At 38.1% G+C, this 21,662-nt stretch overlaps 1 protein-coding gene across 4 annotated transcripts in view; it reads right to left on the bottom strand.

The window, feature by feature from the left end:
- The window catches only part of Frem2 (FRAS1 related extracellular matrix 2), a 168,272-nt gene that overhangs the window by 140,200 nt on the left and 6,410 nt on the right, over positions 1 to 21,662 (bottom strand). For all 4 annotated transcript variants that reach the window (XR_011367901.1, XR_011367902.1, XR_011367900.1 and 1 more), the window contains exon 2: positions 16,142 to 16,231. Coding sequence is in view for 1 of the 4 variants with exons in the window: in XM_070002916.1 (XP_069859017.1) it covers positions 16,142 to 16,231 (90 nt within the window). In the remaining 3 variants the exon portion in view is untranslated. The remainder of the gene's footprint in view (positions 1 to 16,141; positions 16,232 to 21,662) is intronic.

A 21,662-nucleotide genomic window follows, 5' to 3' on the forward strand; every position in this document is an offset into this window, starting at 1 on the left:
CATGATTTTGGTTTTGTAGTCATGCAAAACCCAAGAGTTGCAGAGTCACTAAGATTTCCATCTAAATTTCAAAAGAAAGCTGAAGAGGCCTGTCAAGGCGTGCCAGGGCTGAGTCTCTGCAGGCAGCGCCCCTAAGAGGGAAAAGATCAGGCTTATGCTGCAGTGGAGACACTGGGATATTGGAGATACCAACAGAAATCTGGCATGTGGGCCAAGCAAAGTTATAGAAAGTGAGCAGAGCCAGGCCACGAGATAGGCCATGTGGGTTGCAACCAGCAAAGCCATAAGGAACTTGGGCAGAACCTTAGAGCTCAAATTATATCATGGTGTATCCTGGATGCCAGACAGGGGATCATCGGATTCAATGTTTTCCCTCTTGGATATCTGACTTGTTTGGGTCCCATGCCTCCAATCTATGCCCCACTCCTACATCTAGGAAGAGGAATGTTTATTTTACGTCACTGTATCTTGAGAGTGTGTAATTTCTTTTTGGATTTTATAGTGGCTCACACCTCAGAGGGTTCTTTTGTTTTGTTTTGTTTTGTTTTTGAGTCATAGAAGAGGCTTTGAACTTTTGAGCCATGTTGAGACTGGCGACTATGGAAGTCTAGTGAAATGGGGCTGTTTAGATATTGCCTAGTACGTTTTGCATAATGACATGGACGTAAGCCTTTTGGTGACAAGTTGAATAAAGGATAGGTTTATGATAGTTAATCTAGCTTATCAATATGATCGGATTGAGAAACAGCCAGGAAATTAGTAAAATACACCTATGGGTATGCTTTTCAGAGAGGACTAACACAAGAAGACGTAGTATCACAGTTCCATAGGCTGGGGTCCCAGATGAAAGTAAAGAGGGAGAAGAAAGGAGAGTAGTTTAAGCATTACTTCCCTCTACTACCTAGCCACCATGACATGAGGTTCTTTTTCACATCATGATGGGTTAGAACCTCTGAAACCATGAGCAAAATAAACCCTTCTTCTCTTAAAGAAGATAAAAGCAAGCTGGGCACCAGTGATTCACGCTTGTAATCCTAGCTACTCAGGAGGCTGAGATCAGAAGATTGTGGTTCAAACCCACCCTGGGTAGGAAAGTCCCCAAGACTCTAATCTCCAATTAACCACCAGAAAACCAGAAGTGGCATTGTTGTTCAAGTGGTAGAGCACTAGCGTTGAACTGAAGAGCTCAGGGACAATGCCCAGGACCAGAATTCAAGCCCCATGACTAACAAAAAAAAAAAAAAAAAGAATGTGAACAGAAAACAATTTAACTATTACAAGTTTTCCTCTAGATCTTGCCGTTGAAGACATCCCTGCTTATGATTTCACAATAAGAGAGACCCATTTTGGATTTCTGATTTCTAAACTGTGAGATAAGAAATCTGTGCTGTTTTCATGCACTAAGTGTGTAACCATTTGTCATAGCAAGTAATAGGAATTAAATATATTAAACTTCAAAAATGTTTATGTAGTTTTGGTGCTGGGGAGTGAACTTAGGGATTTAGCATATTAGCATGTGTTCTACCACTAGGCTACATGCTTGGCCCTGAGAAATTTATCTTAATTCTTTTTGTTTCAATTGCTTCCTAAATAAGATGCAGCTATTGAAACTACCAACTCCCATACTAATCAGAGCAGTCAACTTAGGTAAAGAGCTGGTTCCAGAAAATTCCCCTCCACTTCTATTTGTTGCTCTTAGACCTCCCACTACCAACTGCTCATACGTCTCACAGCGATTCCCTCATTCAAAACTGCGGGCATGGAGCTATGACAGGATCATTTAACCAGTATTACAGAAATATCTCTCAAATGTAATTTTTACAGGGTGACTTATTTTTACAGCAAAAGAAAAGAGAAACTAGCAGCATAAAAGCCACTAGCCAACACCAGAGAAACATTGTTTATGTAGAGGCTTATCATTGGAGGATATGAAATGGCTTTGGACCTAGTAGGTGCTCTGACTAAGTATGCCAGGAATTCCAAGGCCAAAAGATTATTATAAACCATACTTTCTATCACAAATAAAAAGGAGGGAGAAGGGGGTGGTGGGGTTTGTGGTCTTAACAACTCTGAAAAATAAGAGTAAGATGATTGTTATAAGACTCCATCTAGTTAACAGTGGGAGACAGCCTATCTGTAAATGGCTCCGAAATATCTTAATCAATAATTGGCATTGCTAGTTACAATAGTCTTTACCATACATACCCCCTAATATCTCAGGGTAGATATTTCATTAATAAGGTAAGCAAATGAAGTCACAGTTAACTCTTAAGAAGTCATTTATCATAGACACTTCTATTTTATCACATTATTTGATAACATCCTTTAGGAAAATCTCCAGGATAAAATGCTTTGCTAATTCATATTATCTTACCATTATTAATCTTTTTCTCAAATTAAATAAAACAGACAATTGGTATATTAATCTTTGTCTCATTAAATAAAACAGACAATTGGTGTCCATTAATGGGCTCTCCTTTTTCAAAGGTGTTTCGTCCACAGATATTCAATGGACATTAGGATGGGGGTGGAGGGGTACTTGGTGGCTTTCTCATTTTTCTCAAAGTGATACAGAGACGGGGGAGTCAAATTAATCCATTAAGATGAGAGTAAAGGAAATGGAGCTGTGGCTCAAGGGGTAAAATACCAGCCTCGAACGACAAAGCTAAGCAAGAATAAGAGTCCAGGAGTTCGAGCCCCAGTAGTGGTACAAAGAATAAAATGAAAAAAAGAAAAAAGTGAAAAAATTAAAAAGAAAAAAAGAAGGAAGGAAGGAAGGAAGGAGGGAAGGAAGGAAGGAAGGAAGGAAAAAAGGAAGGAAGGAAAAAAAGACAAGGGTAAAAACTCACTTCATTCTCAATAGAACAAAAATCCATAAACTTCAGTATGCTTATTATGATGACCAAGTCAAAGGAGACACAGCTTCAATAAATAAAGATATATACAGTACATTATATGGCATAGTATTTTAACAACATCATAATATTTATTTGGTAAGCACTTTACACATAGATAGTATATATGTATATAAGTATTTACATACTCATGTGTATATATTTTTGACAATTAGAAAATGATTTAAATTATTACATAAATACATTGCTATATAAATGAGTATTTTCACTCAACAGACGTGCAGAAAGTAGGTAAACTGGCTGGATTTAGTAACTTGGGTGACATGGGAGTAAAGTGAAATGATTTGGGGGTAGAGGAGCAAGAATAACTCAGAAACAATATCTTAAATGGCTACATACACCCTAGATTTCGTAATTTTGTATGCAGGATGTGGCAGACTTAATTTTCAGCCACTTCTGCATAAAACTAAGTAAGAGAAAAATAAGGGTGCATTAAATTTCAGAAGTGCTCTGATCAGTTCCATCAGCCCATTTTCAATTGCTGAAGTGTGCTTCACACACTGTGCTTCAAAGGCAACTTTGCTTCCAACACTGTTTTCTGCGTCTCCAGCTCATGCCTCCGACAACTACTTCTGTGGAAATAGAGGTAGCAGGTGGCATGTTGCTGAGATGAAATGATTAAATTTTTCTGTGCTGTAGAATCCAGTAGTATGGAAGAATGTGATCAGATAATTCTCAAAACAAAATGAATGGTGTCCCTGTTTCCTTCATTAAAAAGTACCATGAAGAGTTATTTCTAGGCTGAGCTCAAAATAAACATGAAGAACAAAAAACTGTTCTAAGTTAGAAAACAAGCTGAGCTATAAAATTATTCTGTCTTTTTTCTTTAACTTTCTTTGCTCCAAAAAATGCTAATAGCAGAATAAATCTTCTTAATAGTAATTAGCTATTACTGAGTAATTTATTCCACAAACTTCTCCCCTTACCTACAATGTCAGAATTCTAAAAGTAAACCATCGCAAGGTACACAGTTTTCTTAATGTGATATTTATTTCCTCAGTAAGAAAGTAATTTATAATCATCTGCTTGGGAAATGTTTTTTTGACTGTCCAGAGCAGAACCAAATTAAACATTTTAGTACATTCACAATAACTACCTCAACATAGAACTTAAATGAGAATGATTTTTCTCACCTGTATAAATAATTGTTCTCATGAAATCTACATTGTAAGAATCAATCTGCATTTGTGAAACAAGAGTAACTATACTTTGTGTTATAATATTCAGTGATCACTTTTCCATGAACCTAAAATTTAATAAATCTTATTTTTTCTTATTTGCAAACAATCAAGATTCAGTATGACGTTTTGTCCCTTTGGCCTTACTGAACTCTTAAATCAATACATGGCATTAATACTTAGCAGGCAGAATGTTCATTATTGTGTCTGCTAAATAAAATCCATCCATTATGCAATCATTATTGATAAGACTATCAGAATTATAAGTCCTTAAAAAGTAGGTAGCTTAGCCAGGTGCTGGTGACTACTCAGGAGGCTAAGATCTAAGGAATATATTCAAAGCCTGCCTGGGCAGGAAAAATCCATGAGATTCTTATTTCCAATTAACTACCAAAAAAGCTCAAGTGGTAGAGTGAGCAAAAAGTGGTAGAGTATTGAGCAAAATAAAAGTTCATATATAGTGCCTAGGCCTGAGTTCAAGCTCCAGTATTGGTGCATGCAGACATGCACACACACACACACACACACACACACACACACACACACACACACACACACACACACACACACACACACACACACACACACAGAAATGTAGGTAGCTTATATCTAATCTTACATGGAGCCAGGAGGTGCTAGGATCCAGCAATATCATTCTTGGGCATCGATCCAGAATATTATAAGTCAGGATATGGTAAAGACACTTGGACAGTCATGTTAATTGTTGCACTATACATGCTAGCCAAGTTATAAGACCTGCCCAGATGCCCTACAACAGATGGGTAGTTCAAGAAAATATGATACATATATGCAGTGGAAGTTTACTCATCCATTAGAAGGAACATTATTATGTCACTTACAGAAAAATGGGTGGGCCTAGAAAATATTATGTTGAGTGAAGTAATTCAGGCCCAGTGAGACAAAGGATACATGTTTTTTCTTGTAATGGAAATTATAAATTAGAAAACTTATATGAAAAAATATATACAAGATTATAATGCATAAATACAAGTCACAAATTGACTAAAGGATGGTATAGTCAGGAGAGGATTTCAATGGTGTAAATCCTTTGAACTAACAAATAGTGCAACAAAATAAATACCAGCAAGCTGAAACATGTTGGGGAGGTCAAGGAGAGGGAGAGAAGATGAATGGGGAGAGGAAAGGGAGTGAATAGTCAAAGTACACATGTGAAAATGGAACCATGTAACTTGAATGTATGGATGGGAATCAGAGAGATGGGGAGAATGATGAAAGGGATGACACCAATCAAGACGCATTGAACTCCTAATCTAACTTGTTGAATTAAAACCCTTTTGCGTAACTATTTAAAGATAATAATAATAATAATGTAGTAGCTTTCCTCTAATCTCATAAAAACAGATTTTACATTTTCTCTCTATGGAACTAATAACTACCTGTTAACTACAGCAACATTTGGATTTTAAGACACACGTGCATACAGCATTCATTTTTTCGGTGACTTCAGAGAATTTCATGGTCTATGCTCATCTTAATGATTAAATGTTTGACTATTCTCAAAAGGATATTAATGCAGTTACTTGCTTCCTTATAATATTCAGTCAATGAGGTAACTGCCTTCTAAGGCTGCAATAGCAGCCTATTTAGATGGTCCCAAGACCCAAATAAACATGACATTTCACCAATGACTAGTTTCTTGTGACTCCATCTCTTACTGCTTTGCAAATAAAGCTAACTTTGCACTGGAAGTCTGCATTCGCTAAACCAGCTGATTTGGAGTGCTGCATTTTGTTAAAATCAGATTACTAATTTTATCCTTGGAGTTGATAAAACTTATGCTCAAGAAATCGACAGTTTTATTTACTTATTTACTTAGTTATTTAGTTAGTTCTTTATTTAGTTTTTGGATCTTGGGGAAAATTTCTTATTAATTTTTTTTAATGAAAATCTTAGTAAGCTGCTTAGGAACTGCAAAAGAACCTCAAAGCATTTATAGTCCTTAAACTCTGAATTAGAGAGAGGTTCACAACCTCTCATTTTCCATCTCTGCACCTGCTCCCATTTCTCCATCACAAACAGACTCTGAACAGCTGCTGTGAGAAGGACACTCAGAGAAGGGAAGAAGAGAGCGAGAGAGGGGGGAATAGGACTAAAAACATTGAAATAAATGTCGTGATAAGGAAATGGTTAGAACAGAAGGAGAGATGGAGGAGGGAAAGGAAGAAAAGGAGGAGAGGAGAAGAAGAGGAATAGGGTGAGGAGGAAGAGGAAAGGAGGAGGAAAAGACAAGGAGGATGAAGTAGAAAAGGAAGACGAGGAAGAAGATGAGGAGAGGGAGGTGGACAAGGAGGAGGGAAAACCAAGCTAGATGTCAAAACTCCTATAATCCCAGAACGGAGAGGCAGGGCTAAGGCAGATGAATCATGAATTCAAACCTGGCTTGGACTACATAGCAAAATGTTGTCTAAAAATCAAATAAGATAATACAAGCAAACAAGAAGCAGAGGACATGCAGGACAGAACAGAAAAGGGAAGAAGAGGAGGAAGCAACTCTGGCAGTTCTCAGAGGCACAGAGACAGCAGAAATAGTTGCTCTCCAGGCAGTCATTGCTATGTGACAGGAACAGAATGGCATGAATGACCTTCTATTCTTGTCTCCTCTTACTTGATTTTCCATAGACAGGGAGATACGCAGGGCCAAGGCTAGCCTTTTTGTGTACACATTTCAAAGAAAAGGCTGACACCTCATAAGAAATTCACCCAAGATGCTACCTTCCTTTCCACTTTTATGTCATGGTCAGTCTTTCCCATTTCAGTAAACATGATCACCGTTCTCTTCAGGTTGAAAAACCCAACTCAAGCTTACGTCCTCCATTTTGCTTTATCCCAATACTCCAATCCTTCCAAACAGCTGCACATTTAGACATGGGGTTGTATCAAATCTTCCTTGTCCTTTCCATATATAACATCAGTCCCAGATCACACTCCCTCTTTGCTCCTCCTGCTCTTCTACTGATTCTCAGAAGCTGCAAGACTCATCGTCTTAAAACCCAAATGGAAGCACTCTTGCATCATGATGATTTGGTAGCCTCCCTTTTTCCTCAGAACAAATCTAAAACAACGGAATGTACAAGATTCTACACATTAGGCTGTAGTCTGTGTCTCTGGCCTCACATGGTGCCACTTTCTGGGTGACTCATTTAGCTTAAAGCGTAGAACTTTCATACAAGTGTCTGTCTGCTGAACAGAACAGGCTTCTTCGTGCCTTCTTAAATAGCTACATCTCATCTTAAGTTTAAAACCCACCTTTGAGAAGCCTTTCCTGATGGTTGCATTTCTGTGCTGTCACCTCTAGAATATTGTAAAGAGTAGATAACTATATTGTCTATCGCATTACACTAAGGATTAAACCCAGGTCAAAAACCTTGACTCTTACAGTCATTATTCTTTTCCTATATCCCAAAAAACATCTGAAACCAAGTGTGAGCTCCAAAAATATTAATTGAATGACTTATCAAGTAAATGAAGAAGAAATCTCTTTTTCAAAAAAAAGTTTTGGCACTGAAGCTCCAAGTCTTCTTTTACAACCTTTCTGCTTCTCTGCACTCTCTCCAATCCCTAGCAAATACAGAGATCATCGCTGATCACTACTGAACACTTGCCCACTGCAAACCACCTCCTGGTTCTCCCAGCCACACAGAACAAACTTCAAGAGACAGCGTGGGATATTACTGAAGTACCTAATAGGTACCACAAATACATGTTTGATTTGAGATTTTTAATCACCCAAGGAAGTTTAATTTCATTTGTAAAAGGCAGCTCGCTGTCATTTGTGACGGATTCACATTTGATTATGATTGCAATTACATATGATAGAATCATATCTACATTCTAGATACACAACTGATAAAGATCCGGGTCATCCAAAAATTTAATGACTAAAAAGAATCCTGTGAACAAAATCCCATTAAAAACAAGTGTGTTCACCTCATACATAAGTTTAGAATGAGACTAAAGAACAACTAAATTTTAGTTTATGCTCTTATATATAAAGGATTGAGGTATGTTCATGGACACTGGCCAGTCTAGTAGTTGAGTCACTTGAACCACTCTGAATTGCTCAATGGAAAAAGAAAGGCTTATAAACATTTAGAGCCAGAGTAGCCAACCTGACTTGCCAAGGTCTGAATTCTAATAGATCTTTCTCTCTTTTCTTTTTTATTTGAAGATTAGGTTTAAACTCAGGGTCTCATACTTGCTAGGTAGGTTTTCTATCACTTGAACCACTTTATATTTTGTTGATCATGGGGCTTGAACTCAGTGCCTGGGCTCTGCCCCTGAGCTTTTTCACTTAAGACTAGCTCTCTACCACTTGGAGCCACAGCACCACTTCTGGTTTTCTGGTTGTTAACTGTAGATAAGTGTCTCATGGACTTTTCTGCTTGGGCTGATTTTGAACCATGATCCACAGATTTCAGCCTCCTAAGTAGCTAGGATTATAGGTGTGAGCCACCAGTGCTCAGCTCATTGGATATTTTTAAGATAGGGTCTTAATTTTATGCCTCGGCAAGCCTGAACCATGACCCTCCTATTTGTGCTTCACTATACAACTGTCATGACAAGTACTTGTACTACTCCTAGCCATTGTACATTCCCTAGGATGATAGGCTATGCCCAATCACTGATTGAAATAGTGTTATAAACTTCTTTTCTCATAAGCTAGCCTTAAAATACAATTTCCCAATCTATGCCTCCCAAGTGGCTAGGATTACAGGCTTGAGCTTCCTGGCCCAGTTGCATTTTAATATTGTACTTTCTTCCAGATTAAAAAGTGTTTGAATTCATGCCTGGCATTATGTCAGGCATCTTATTATAACCCCAGGCACTAGTATTTTTTCTCTGGTTCTCATGTCACTTGCAATTAATTTTATTGTTAAGAATGCTAACTTTTTTTTCTCTAAGCCAAATACATCAGTATAATCTTCAAATGCTTGTACTAAGACCTCATTTTTCTGCTTACTGTACTCATTTATTTTTTTCCAGCCCTAGCATTACATTCAAGCAAATTATCAGTAAACCCTGAGGTTTCTGGTCTCCTTCAAGCTAAAACTTGTGCTCCTTCTATTAGGATGAGGAGTTCCCAGTGTTCCTCTCTCTGCTTATTTAATCATCAAGTAAAAATATGAAATCTTCGACCTTAGCTGACATTTCATAGATAAAAATGACTGCAGCTTCTTATGTGTCAAGATGCCATTTATATCTTTCAAGATCTTATGAACTAAAGCTCTTGGTGGATGGAAAATTGGGCACTACAAGGCATAATAAAAGACAATAAGAGAAAATGCTTGGCTGTGGACCCAGATGGTCATTAATGGCCCACGCAGTTATTGTGTCTGTTGCCCTGGTTTTCATGCCAAAATAGGCAGGCACAGCTTACTTAGATTGCATGCCCATGTCATGAGAGTTCAAAGGAGGGAGAAACAAACCAGCTTCCTAATGAAGCAAAGAGTAAGGCTCCTCTTACACTTATATCAAGCCAGATGAGCATATGTCCTGACTCTCTTATGACCATCAAGAAATATCTTGAGAGGATGATGGAAGTATAGCTCAGGGGTTACAGCATTAGCTTAGCATGCCTGTGGCTCTGTGTTTAATCCCTAGCAACACACACACACACACACACACACACACACACACACACACACACACACACACACACACACACACACACACACACCTTCAATTCGAGGATGAGGCCTTGAGACTTAGAACAAAAAGTTACATTAGAACTTTCTCATAAGGACTGGGCATAATTTTTCTGATACTGCTTTCTGCTTCTCTACTTGTCATAATGCTATCTCATGTGACACCTAAGGAAGAAAACTGGGGTAATCAAATGCAAAAATGTTATGGTTGAGGCTCTGGCTTACTTCAAAATGTTGGTAACTTATACAAATTTCTATTTCTCTTTACATTTTCAATTGCATGATTATTTTAATATACTGACAACTATTTTTCCTTCCATGCTGGAAAGAACTTTTTAAGAATAAGGGAAGTTCTGAACTGGTGCTCTTTACACTCTTCAGTTTATTTCACTGAAGACTTCAAAGGAATGTTCACAGCTGTACGTTCTATGTGTTTATAAATGCGAAAGCTTTACTAAGAATCTTTCTTGGTGCCACGGGGATTTAAATTAAAGCTAGGATAAGGGAACATTCTAAAGGAATGCAAGGGGGCCACTTGAAATTCTTTGTAGCAACTTCTCTTAGGTACTATTTAATTTTTCCTCACTTAAAAGTGGAGTGCTTTTATCTTATTTACTGCTGCATTCATGTCTATATTGTCACAGATTCATGTGAAGCCTTTGCCACAGTTCTCAAGCATCAGGAAGCACTGAACCTCCAAGATTAATAATAATCTCTTGGTAGGAAGTAATTTCTTCTCTCCAGTGGAGATCTCACATTAACAGTACTAAGACAGACATTCTCACTGTAATTAAAGTTCAGTCCAGGAACACAAAGAAAGACATGGTTAACTTCCTGATCAGGACACACACACATAATATATATATATATGTACATATTCATATATATATTATATATACATATATTAATATATGCACATGTATATATTTATACATATATACATATGCATGATCACATGTACATATGTATTGATACATATATACATATATGTATACACACACACACACATATATATATATATATATATACATATGTTAAAAGCTAAGGAAGAATCAGGTAAGAATAGAAAATGTTTAACATTGAACCACTTGGGTGGCTCAAGGCTGAAATCCTAGCTAGCTTCTTAGAAGGTAGGGAATGAGGGATTGTGGTTCAAGGTCAATCCAGGCATAAAAGTTCATGAGATTCAACTAATGGCTGGATGCAGTGATGGGTACTTGTTATCACAGCTGCTGGGGAAGAGCAGTTGGCTGAGTGTAGTGCCATGCATCTGTTATCCCCACTGGTATAGGTAGGAAAGCGCAAATAGGAGGATTGCAGTCCAGTCTGGCCCAGAAATAAAATAAGACTACAGTTTGAAAGTCATCAACACAAAAAATGGCTGGAGGCATGGCTTAAGTGGTATAGCTTCTGCCTTGCAAGTGTGAGGCCTGAGTACAATCCTCAGTACCAACCAAATTTTTATATATATGAAGGGAAGCTGGGTGCAGGTGGCTCACACCTGTAATCCTAGCTACTGGGGAGGCTGACGTCTGTGGATCATAGTTCAAATCCAGCCTGGGAAGGAAAGTTCATGCAACTCATCTCCAATGAAACACTAAAAATAAGTGGAAGTGGAGCTGTGGCTCAAATGTTAGTGTACTAGTGTTGAGCTCGGGGACAGCGCCCAGGCCCTGAATTCAAGCCCTAGGATCAGCAAAACAAAACAAAACCTTATGAAAGGGATCAAAGAATACAGGCTTTTCTCATCCACCACCTATCTAATGCAGAGTACTAGGTCTGAAATGAGAATTTAATGAAATAGTCATCTAAGGAAGACCTAATGGTCAAGTCTGTATTATTATTATTATTATTACATGATTAGCCTCTTGAAAATATAAAGGATAAATTTTTTTTAATGAAGCTTAAATGAACTAAATCTATACATGATTGCCATTTGTGTTTCAATACAAAAGTCAGACAGAGAAAGCTGGAAAACACTCCCAAACTTCCGAATTTGGTTTTATAGATTACAACGACTATAAAAATGGACAGAACTTCTAAATAGATGAACTGTTTTGATATAATGAGTTCAGGCTCTTTGTTAATATTCCAGGAAACAGATTACATTACTAAATAATCATTGAAGGACCTACACTATGATACCAATAAAGAGTATTACAAAGTTTAGGACCATAAGACCTTTTCAGGTTTTTGTTTTATTTTGTTTATGAGGCACTAGCGTATGAACTCAAAGCCTTGCCCTGGTGCTTGCTGGTGAAGTGCTTTACCACTTGATACAAGCTGCCATCCCTTTTCGGTTTTGTTAATTTTTGAATAGCCTCTTGCTTTTTTCCCCCCAGGGCTGATTTCAGACTGAGATGCACTTTAATGCCTCTCAAGTAGTTGAGACCAGAGGGACATACCATCATACTCAACTTGTTAGTTGAGATGAGCTCTTAATTTTGTCCATGTTGTTTCCCAATTGCCATCCTTACATCTCCACCTCCTGGATAGCTCGGATGATAAACCACTGTACTCAGTTATCTTTAAAGTTGAGACACAAACTTGCTGTCCTGAACAAGGGTGGAAGTGATCAGTTTTCACTATTTGGGGGAAGTATCTATGCTATAAATCAGCCTCTTGATGATTTTGGAGTTTGAGGTAATCAGTTACCAATTTCAATGCCTCCATTTCCTTATCTGAGAAATATGAACCATGCTACTTTCATTGTTGCTACTTTACTGTACCCAGTAGGATGCTAGGAAGGCAAAATTCTGTAAGCATGAATAAATTATGCAGAAGACTTAAAGCTTAATGGAAAAACTCCAAGCTGTAAGCCTCTCTGTGTGCTTTGTGTACTCAGTGCTAGATCTACCAACATTTTTTAAGTCCACATGTAGTAGAGTACTCCTAAGATAAAAAGCCTGACATTATCTATTCCTCATTTCTCTCATTGATAATATAAATGTGCTACTACTAAACCTGAAATTCAGTGACTCTGAAACAAGTACCTTCCCTTGAGTAGTGGACGACCAACATGCATGGCCACATTAAAATGGAAGAATCCCATGGGCAGCTAGCTTCTCAGGGAACCACCATTAAATCTGAAGCAAAGTGTTTGGATGCTGGGCAATGGTGGCTCACGCCTGTAATCCTAGCTATCCGGGAGGCTGAGATCTGAGGATCACGGTTCAAAGCCAGCCCGGACAAGAAAGTCCACAAGACTCTTATCTCCAATTAACCACCAGAAAACCGGAATTGCACGATGGCTCAAGTGGTAGAGCACTCGCCTTGAGCTGAAGAGCTGAGGGACAGCACCCAGGCCCAGAGTTCAAGCCCCACAATTGACCAAAAAAAGAAAGGAAAAGAGTGCTTGGGCTTCTGTTTTAGTCTCTTCTTATATTCTTCATCCCTGACATTTATGATAGGTTATTTTCTAGATTATTCAAGAGTTAAGTTTGGCACAGTAATTCCCTTAGAAAGCTATCCATCTAAACCCAAGCTTGTAGAGTTGAAGCAGGCGAATTAGTACATTGGAAAGAGAATTAGGAGTAGAGTCAAGCACAGATGGCTCATGCCTATAATTCTAGCTACTCAGAAAGCTGATATCTGAGGATCAAGGTTCAAAGCCAGCCTGGATAGGAAAAGTCCATGTGACCCTTAGAGAGAGTTCTTGACTATGCTGTAGTGCTCAACTGACCTCCCAAATGTAAAATAGTGGAAGAGGTTCACATATCTTTTAAGAATGATTTATGGGCATGGAGACCTCTCACTATGTAATAAACCTCTACAGCCAGTGCTTAGTACCGAATTTCTCATCTAAACATTAGACTACTTATGAGGCAGTACCAAAAAAACTTCCTTAAACTTAAGTTAAGTCAACTTTTGAGAACCACATATATTTTTTTCCAAATCTTGTAGGTTTCTGCATTTCTCCTATGTAGGGGAAGTTTTGTGCAAGTCTGGAAATTAAGGTTAGTGCTATTTAATATTAGTTTGCCAGAGTATGCCTGAGCCCCGTAAATAACACAATTACAGAGAGGAAGAAATTAAAGAAGAAATATCTCTGGAATCTTCAGTTCCACGTGAACTGCAGCTCCAAGAAATCTGAAAAGACTCCCTTCTTGTTTCCACAAACACAAAGATCATCTTTTAAAGCCCTACCACATTTCTGAGCAATTCTAAAAATAAGCCCAGCCTCTTCACCTACTCATTCCTCACTGAAAATATCTAAATATAATACTACATGTTTCTCAACATTTGAATGCAGGCAAATTATTTAAAGGTGAATGCTACCACTATTTCATCTAGCAATGTATGTGTAGAATAGTAGAATAATTGTGTGTGTTTGGTTTGTGTGTGTGTGTGTGTGTGTGTGTGTGTGTGTGTGTGTGTGCTTATGAGGTAAAGCAAATATTTTGAAATATAGGCTACAGTATCTTAGAACAATTATAGCCATGAGCTACTTGTTCGTTTTTCTAATTTTAAAGAAAAGCACTTCACTGTTGCGGTTTGTACAGTCATTCTACGAAATAAACCTAGTCTATGCCTGCAGAAAATATCTGAATATTTCAGGTCCTTACTCTATAGTTTCAGTGAGTAGAATTTTTCTCCTTTGAGCAGCAAGAGTCAATAACCAGACTAATTTTTTTTTTTTCAGTCGTAGGGCTTGAACTCTGGGTCTGAGTGCTGTCCCTCAGCTCTACACTTCAAGGCTAGTGCTCTACCACTTAAGCCACAGTGCAATTTCTGATTTTCTAGTGGTTTATTAGAGATGAGTCTCAAGGACTTTCCTGCTCAGACTGGCTTTGAACTATGACTCTCAGATCTCAGCCTCCTGAGAAGCTAGATTACAGGCATGAGCCACAGGCACCCGACCAGACTAATTTTTATGAGTTGGTTTCTTTCTTAAAACTTTGGTCCTTATTGGGATACATTTTTATCATGATGGAGAACACTAAACTATGATTTGATTACTCTCAAAATAATAGCATAAGCTTTATTAAGCCTCAGATTTATAGCAGGAATCAAACAGTTGAACTCAAGTTAGCCTCCCTGGCACACACCCAAGAGATGTCATTTTTCAGCTGTGATCACATTGTGTCCAGTGATATTTCTAACAAATGCTATTTAATGCTTCAATAAACCTGCAGAGTAAGGATGCAACCATTCTGAGATGGATGACCTAATATGCATCAGTTTTTAAAAGAATCATGAGAACACAGATCAGACTGAGATCATTTCTTTCTCCCCTCTCTTCTCTCTTGCACATATCCTTACTTACTTTATACACATAAGTACTTAGTGAGGTCCCTGTGTTTCCTTTGAGGGCAAACAAAACCAAAATATGTGTATTCAATACCAGAGTGGGTCAGATTTTCCTTTACAGACCAAGGGAGAACTGGCACTGGTTGCTGAGCAGAGTGACTGGCTTGTCAGCTTAGGGAGAATAATGACAATCATATTCCCCAGGAAACTTAGATCAAAAGCTGGGTGCCAACGGCCACACCTGTATTCCTAACTACTCAGCAGGCTGAGACATGAGAATCAAGCTTCAAAGCCAGTGGAGGTAGAAAAGTTCAAGTAACTTAATTAACCACCAAAAATCCAGAAGTGGAGCTGTCACATAAGTAATAATGCACCAGGATTGAGAGAAGAAAAACAGCACCTTGGACCTGAATTCAACCTCAATACTGGCACAAAAGTAAAAATAAATAATCATCATCATCATCATCATAATCATAATCATAAGCATGTCCCATTCTCGGCATTGTTTTTCAAACTTGGAAAACTTTTAGCTACACTGTGTCACAAAATCCTCCAAACTGAGAAAATCATTAGACATACTATGATATCAATGAGATCAAGTAGATATTTACTTAGTACCAAGTTCCTCATGAGGGTAACGTAACACTCTATCCACCATCATTAGTCCACACAGCATCCCTGTGCACACTAGGAAAGTGTAGCTCAGTATCTCATTTGGGCAACTGCACATCAGTGGGCACAGGGTTGTGGGTGGAGAAGAGTTGGATTCCAACATCTTCCAGTGACCTTAAGCATTCAACCTCAGACAAGGAATATGGCTGTGGGATTCCATTTATACAACTCTCTCCATCTCTTCCTTTCTTTCATGGTTAAAAATCACAAGAATGCTTAAAAATCAAAATGCTACTGGAACATTTCTCTATAGTTATTACAGTATAGGGTTGTGCCAGATTGCAATGAGAAGTGTTCCCAATTTGCCAAATTCACTCTGCATAGATTCCAAGAAGCATCACGTGATACTCAGTAAAGATTCCTTGTAAGAATTTTTCTGAGGAACAACCAGGAAAAACTTCTCTCCTGTGTTTCACTACCAGGAGAATGAGACACTTACCACCATCTTCAACCGCAAAATGGAACAGGTCACTTGTGGCATTCGCTCCTTCTCGTAAAACGTAGCAGATTTTCATGTCATCAATGTCAGCTAGAAAACAATAACAACAACAACAACAAAACAGAAAAAAATAAGACAACCAATTCCTTGTTACTTATGCTATTGGCTATTAACTTTTCTGTAAACGTGATTTTTTTTTTAGGTCACTTTCTAAAGGGCCCAGTGCTCTATTAGTTCCCTGATCTCTAAACCCCTTGGATTCCAGCTGTCTCATGGAAATCTGATCCTTACACAGATAAATAGAGCTGGGGACTTAGATTATAATAATAGCAAGGTGTGGCTGCTCCTGGCACCAAAGGAGTGACTGACTACCTAAATACGGAATGCTAGACACCATGACAGGTGGAAACGAAGATATTTTGAAGCATGGCAGATTTCCTGGCCGCCTTGAAATCAGATCCTTTGCCTCCCTGTACGACTGGCCCTACCAGCAGGCACAGAAGAGGAAAAGCCTTTGCTTCCTCACTCTTGTTCACTTTTTGTGCTTCTAACTTTAAGCTCTTTGAAGTTTAAAACAAAAAAAATCAAGGAGATTTAAAAAAATCCTACAGATCTAAATAATTATCGTTAGAACTCAAACACAAATCTAATAAAAACAGAAGCTTTTATTCATAGTAGAAAGTTACACTCTCTCAGACATGCACCTCACACTGCTTGCTCCTTTGTGAAATCCACTTGGCTAGATTTGTTTTCATTACTAAGGCAAACTCTCTTCTAAAACATATTTTTGTTATTATTAAAGTGTTGTACAGAGGGGTTACCATTTCGTAAGTCAGGCAATAAGTACATTTCTTTTTTTTGGACAATGTCACCCCTTCCTTTGCTTTCCCCCAGTTCCCCTCTCTCATCCCTGCATACCACATCCCTGCATAGTTTACTGAATAGTGTTTACTGAATACCATGAATGTATTTGTTCACCCTTCTTTCTTCTTTTGCCCACTGCAGAATAAAAGACAAAAAAATCCAAAAGAAAAAATGAACACTACCACCATGAACAAAAACAATAACTCCCTTCCCCATGTTTCCATTTCCTGGAATTTGTTTCAATACATTTAAAATGTTCAGAGGTGTACCTCTGTGGATTTCTCCCCTTAGAGTGTCCTGCTGGAGTCTGTGTGTAAATACCAAGAATCTTGTCTAGGTTATCATGTCCAGTTGTATTTCAGATCCAGCTTCCATATATGAGAGAAAACATGTACTAAGGCAAACCTTTTTAAGACTTTCTTTTTCATCTATTTAACAGTTCCAGACAATAGAATAAAGCAAATAACTACTATATTGTGTGATAATAACAATAGGTTGTTACTTGAGCTGGGCCAATCAGTGAATTGACAAGTGTTATATAAAGTCAGATTATAATAAAAATAGCTTCCACATTAGGTATGTGATGTTTTATGGATTTTCTACTTCTTAAGAGCTACTGAAAGCTCTTGTTACAGAGTTCAAAGGTGTTAGTCATAAGCCAATGGGTCTAAGGAAGAGGAAGAATCATCTCAAGCAAGGCAAGATTTGGGATCTCCAAATTACTTCATGATTTCCTAGAGCTCCGTGTAACGGATGTGAAATGTATGCTCTATCCTGGATTATACAATTCTGAAAGTTGATTCACTTATAATTAGAAATCTCAGGAAGGTGAAAATCTGATTTTAGAGTTAATATTATGTGCTTATTAACATAGGTACTTGTAGGTGAAGCAAGTCCCAAGGTATCTCACGTTTATGTTTATAGTAATTCCCCACACTTCCTCACTGGTGTCTTTTTTGTGTGCTTTATTTTTATTACTACCTTTAAGTAGTTGTATAAAGAGGTTTTAATCAATGTCACCCCTTCCATCATTTTCCCCCATCCCTTTCAACCCCACCTCTCTCTTCAAAGTGACCTAGTTCCATTTTCACTAATGCACATTGCCTACTATGTCTATATTTACCCAACCTTTCTCCCTCCATTCTGATGCCCCTCCTCCTCTTGGCCTGTCTGACCCCCACAACACTTGTTCCAGCTTTCTGGTTTTCATTTTGCTAAACTGTAAGTTTGTTGTTTACAGGAGTTACAATATTGAATTCTTCTCCTGCATACCAGGACCCCTCCATACTCTGGCTGGTGTCATTTGTATCTCTCTATCTGGCTACCTTTCCCAGTAGATTGAAAACTTTTGCCTGTGTGTGTTGTGTGTGTTTTTCCCTATCTAGTTTCCCATAATCCTTTGCTCAAAGTCTTATTCTAAGAAAGGCTCAAGTGTTACTTAGTTTGAAATGAAAGAACTGAGTGGTGCTGGCTCACACTTGTATCAGTACCTTCCCATGTGTGTTTCTGCAGAGCTAAGCAGTTCAGGCCCCTCCCCTGTACAGCTCTTGGTCTGTTTACTCTGAAAATTCAGCTTTTGTATGTTGGTTCTCTTTATCAGTAAGGAATGAACTGAACTCTGCTGACTACACATCCCTTTCTTGGGGCAATGCCCTTGATCATGTGAGGATGACTGTTCCAATGCTCTACCTTTTCTTAAATTTTGTAAGAACAGATAGTATCTGAGAAATCTGTCACTGCATTGACTTATTTTTTAAGAACTTTCTTTAAAAAAGAAAGTTGTTTATTATCTATATTAACCAATTACCTTAAAAGGCAAATAGAACATGAGTACAATTGTAGGACATGCAAATGTCATGATTTCTTTCCAAATTAAAGTATGTAACATTGATTGGCACATACCCAAACCATGTTTATTTTCCTCATCACTTTGTTAATACTAATTTATGGTTTAAGAAATGGACTCTATTAAAATCTCAAGTAGGTAAAGACTTTTTGTCAGCATTACTTCTTTTGACATTTAAAATTTTTATATAAAAATAATGAAACAGCCAGGTGTCAGTGGCTCATTCCTGTCTGTTACTACTCAAGTGGCTGAGAGCTGAAGATCTTGGTTTGAACCCAGCACAGGTAGAAGAGTCCATGAGATTCTTATCTCCAGTAAAAGTCAGAAGTAGAGCTGTGGCTCAAGTTTTAGAACTCTAACTTGGAGCAAAAAAGCTAAGTGACAGTGTGAGGCCCTGAGTTCAAGCCCTAATACCAGCACAAATGCAAATGCACACACACCACATGTGTGCACGTGTGTGTGCACGCACACACACACACACACACACACACACACGCGTGAATAGAACCAGGGGGCCTCACTGTGATAATTCCATGGTAGGTAAAGACTTTGATCAAAATATTATCTTAAGTTGGGTGTTGGTTGTGTCACCCCTGTAATCCTAGCTACTCAGGAGGTTGAGATCTGAGGATTGCGGTTTGAAGTCAGCCTAGGAAGAAAAGTTCCTGTGAGACTCTTATCTCCAATAAACTACTCAAAAAAGCCAGAAGTGGTGCTGTGGCTCAAGTGGGAGGATGCTAGCCTTGAGCTGAAGAGCTGAGGGACAGCGCCCAGGCCCAGAGTTCAGGCCCTATGACCAACAAACAAAAATTTTTTAAAAAGAAAAGAAAAGAAATGTACTTATTACCTTACTCATGTAACTGTAACCCCTCTGTACTGCATCTTTAAAATAAAATAAGATTAAAAAAAGAATAACAGAAATGTAATATAAGTATAAACACCAGATTTCTTAAAGTACATAAGTACTCAAGGATAAAAAAATCTAAGAGGTAAGCAACTATCTAAGGATTAACTGGGTTTTCTTCAGATTGCTGAATATGCATTGCTTTAATTTCAGCTAGTCTAAATCATCCTATAGTTTTTCATTAATATGAAATGGTAATTCATTAATATGCTCAGTAACCATACCTGTTTCAAAATCTAGGGACATTACTCTTTTTCTGAAAATGATTAATAAATTATCCCACAAAAGATATGATAACATATTCTTTTTTAAAAAGTTACTATCTTTGAATAATTATACAAAAGGGTTTCAACTCAGCAAGTCAGTTTATGAATACCAATGCATCTTGATCAATGTCACCTCTTCCATCAATCTCTCCCCTCATTATGTATTCTACCCAAAGAAGAAAGAGTCCAGACAAGTGATTCAGACCTTGGGGAAAGTGAAGGATTGTGGGTAGGGATAACTTGGCAAAGAGGTAAAATTTGACATAAACAATTTCTGTAATCCGACTAATTCTATACTGTTTGTTAATGATGAGTTTTACAAACTAATTAATTCTTTTTCCCAGGGGCCACTAAGCCAATCAACTTAGGAATCAACCTTCACGAACCACCTTCGCTAAACTGACTTAACTCAGTGTATTAAAAAAAAATTTATCACATCAGTTTTGCATCTCTGCTCATGATAAAGCAAAAAGCAAATTAGAAAGAGAGCCCAGTTTTCTCTCTAAACACCACCTCCTTTCTCCTCCTGGAGTAACAGCCAGCCATGGCAGCTCTCTAGAGCTTTCTGCATTTTAAACACTTATCTAATCTCCATAAATCACCGCCACGAACCACACTCTAGCCTCAACTTGTTCCAATGAATACGGCATGATTCAATACCAACAGTTTCCCTAGTTAGTGTTTGAGTTTTTACCAAATATGACTAACTCCCCTTAGAAGTTATTTTTTGAAAGACACTAGAAATTTTTATCATAAACATAACTACTCTACCTTTACAAATGCCATAAGAAAATGAGCCATGGCAACTCAAAAACCACTAAGAAATAGATCAATTTCCTATGATAACATAGCTTCATTTTAGAGTTTAATATTTCAGAAATAATATTCCAATATTTACAACTGTTGAACTTGGTCCACAGAATTTAAATAGCTTGCCTGCCTTCATCCAAAAATTCTTTTTAAAATACTCTGCAAAATCAGACTCCCTTTTCAGCTCAGTAGGAAGATTGCAAGTACCATTTTCTTTCCTCTCACAGATTCCTTTCATCCTCTTCATTTTCCATGAAAGTAAAGTGGGCTAAGCTGGCAAGGCCCCTCTATCCTCAGAAAGACTTCACACAAAAGTGTCCTGCTGGTCTGGCATGACACTTGGCACTCTGGGGTTTTCCTGTCCCTACAGGCCCTAGGATGTATGCAGGCTTTGGGCCAAGAATCAGGAGGCTGGAGTGTGAGACTATTTGCCAACATCAAACAGAGAAGTAGTTCACTTAAACACTGCCATTTGCTACATCAATGTGTATTAAAGTATTTGTTATCTAAGTGCAGAACACTGTTGCAGGAAAAGAATACCGCTCTGGGATGGCCTAGGGTTAGACTCCAGCTTTACCCACAGAGCCCACACAGGGTAGATCTAGTTTCCATTCCAATGTGGGCAGATTTTCATGAAAGCAACACAAATCCCTTTGTAATGAGAGAGTTGTATATTCTGGAGAACGGAGCCCTAACTCTCCAGGCAGCACACTGAATGAACCTCTCCCTTCCCTTGCTGAATAACTGTGCATAGGTCACCTAACCTTCCTGTTTCAAAGGGCATCCATCTACCCCAGGAGATTGAGGTAAGAGGAATCTTGTTGCCTAAGG

Source organism: Dipodomys merriami, unplaced genomic scaffold, assembly GCF_024711535.1.
Source record: "Dipodomys merriami isolate MVZ:Mamm:240054 unplaced genomic scaffold, mDipMer1.0.p SCAF_6, whole genome shotgun sequence".
Classification (NCBI taxonomy): Eukaryota; Metazoa; Chordata; class Mammalia; order Rodentia; family Heteromyidae; genus Dipodomys; species Dipodomys merriami.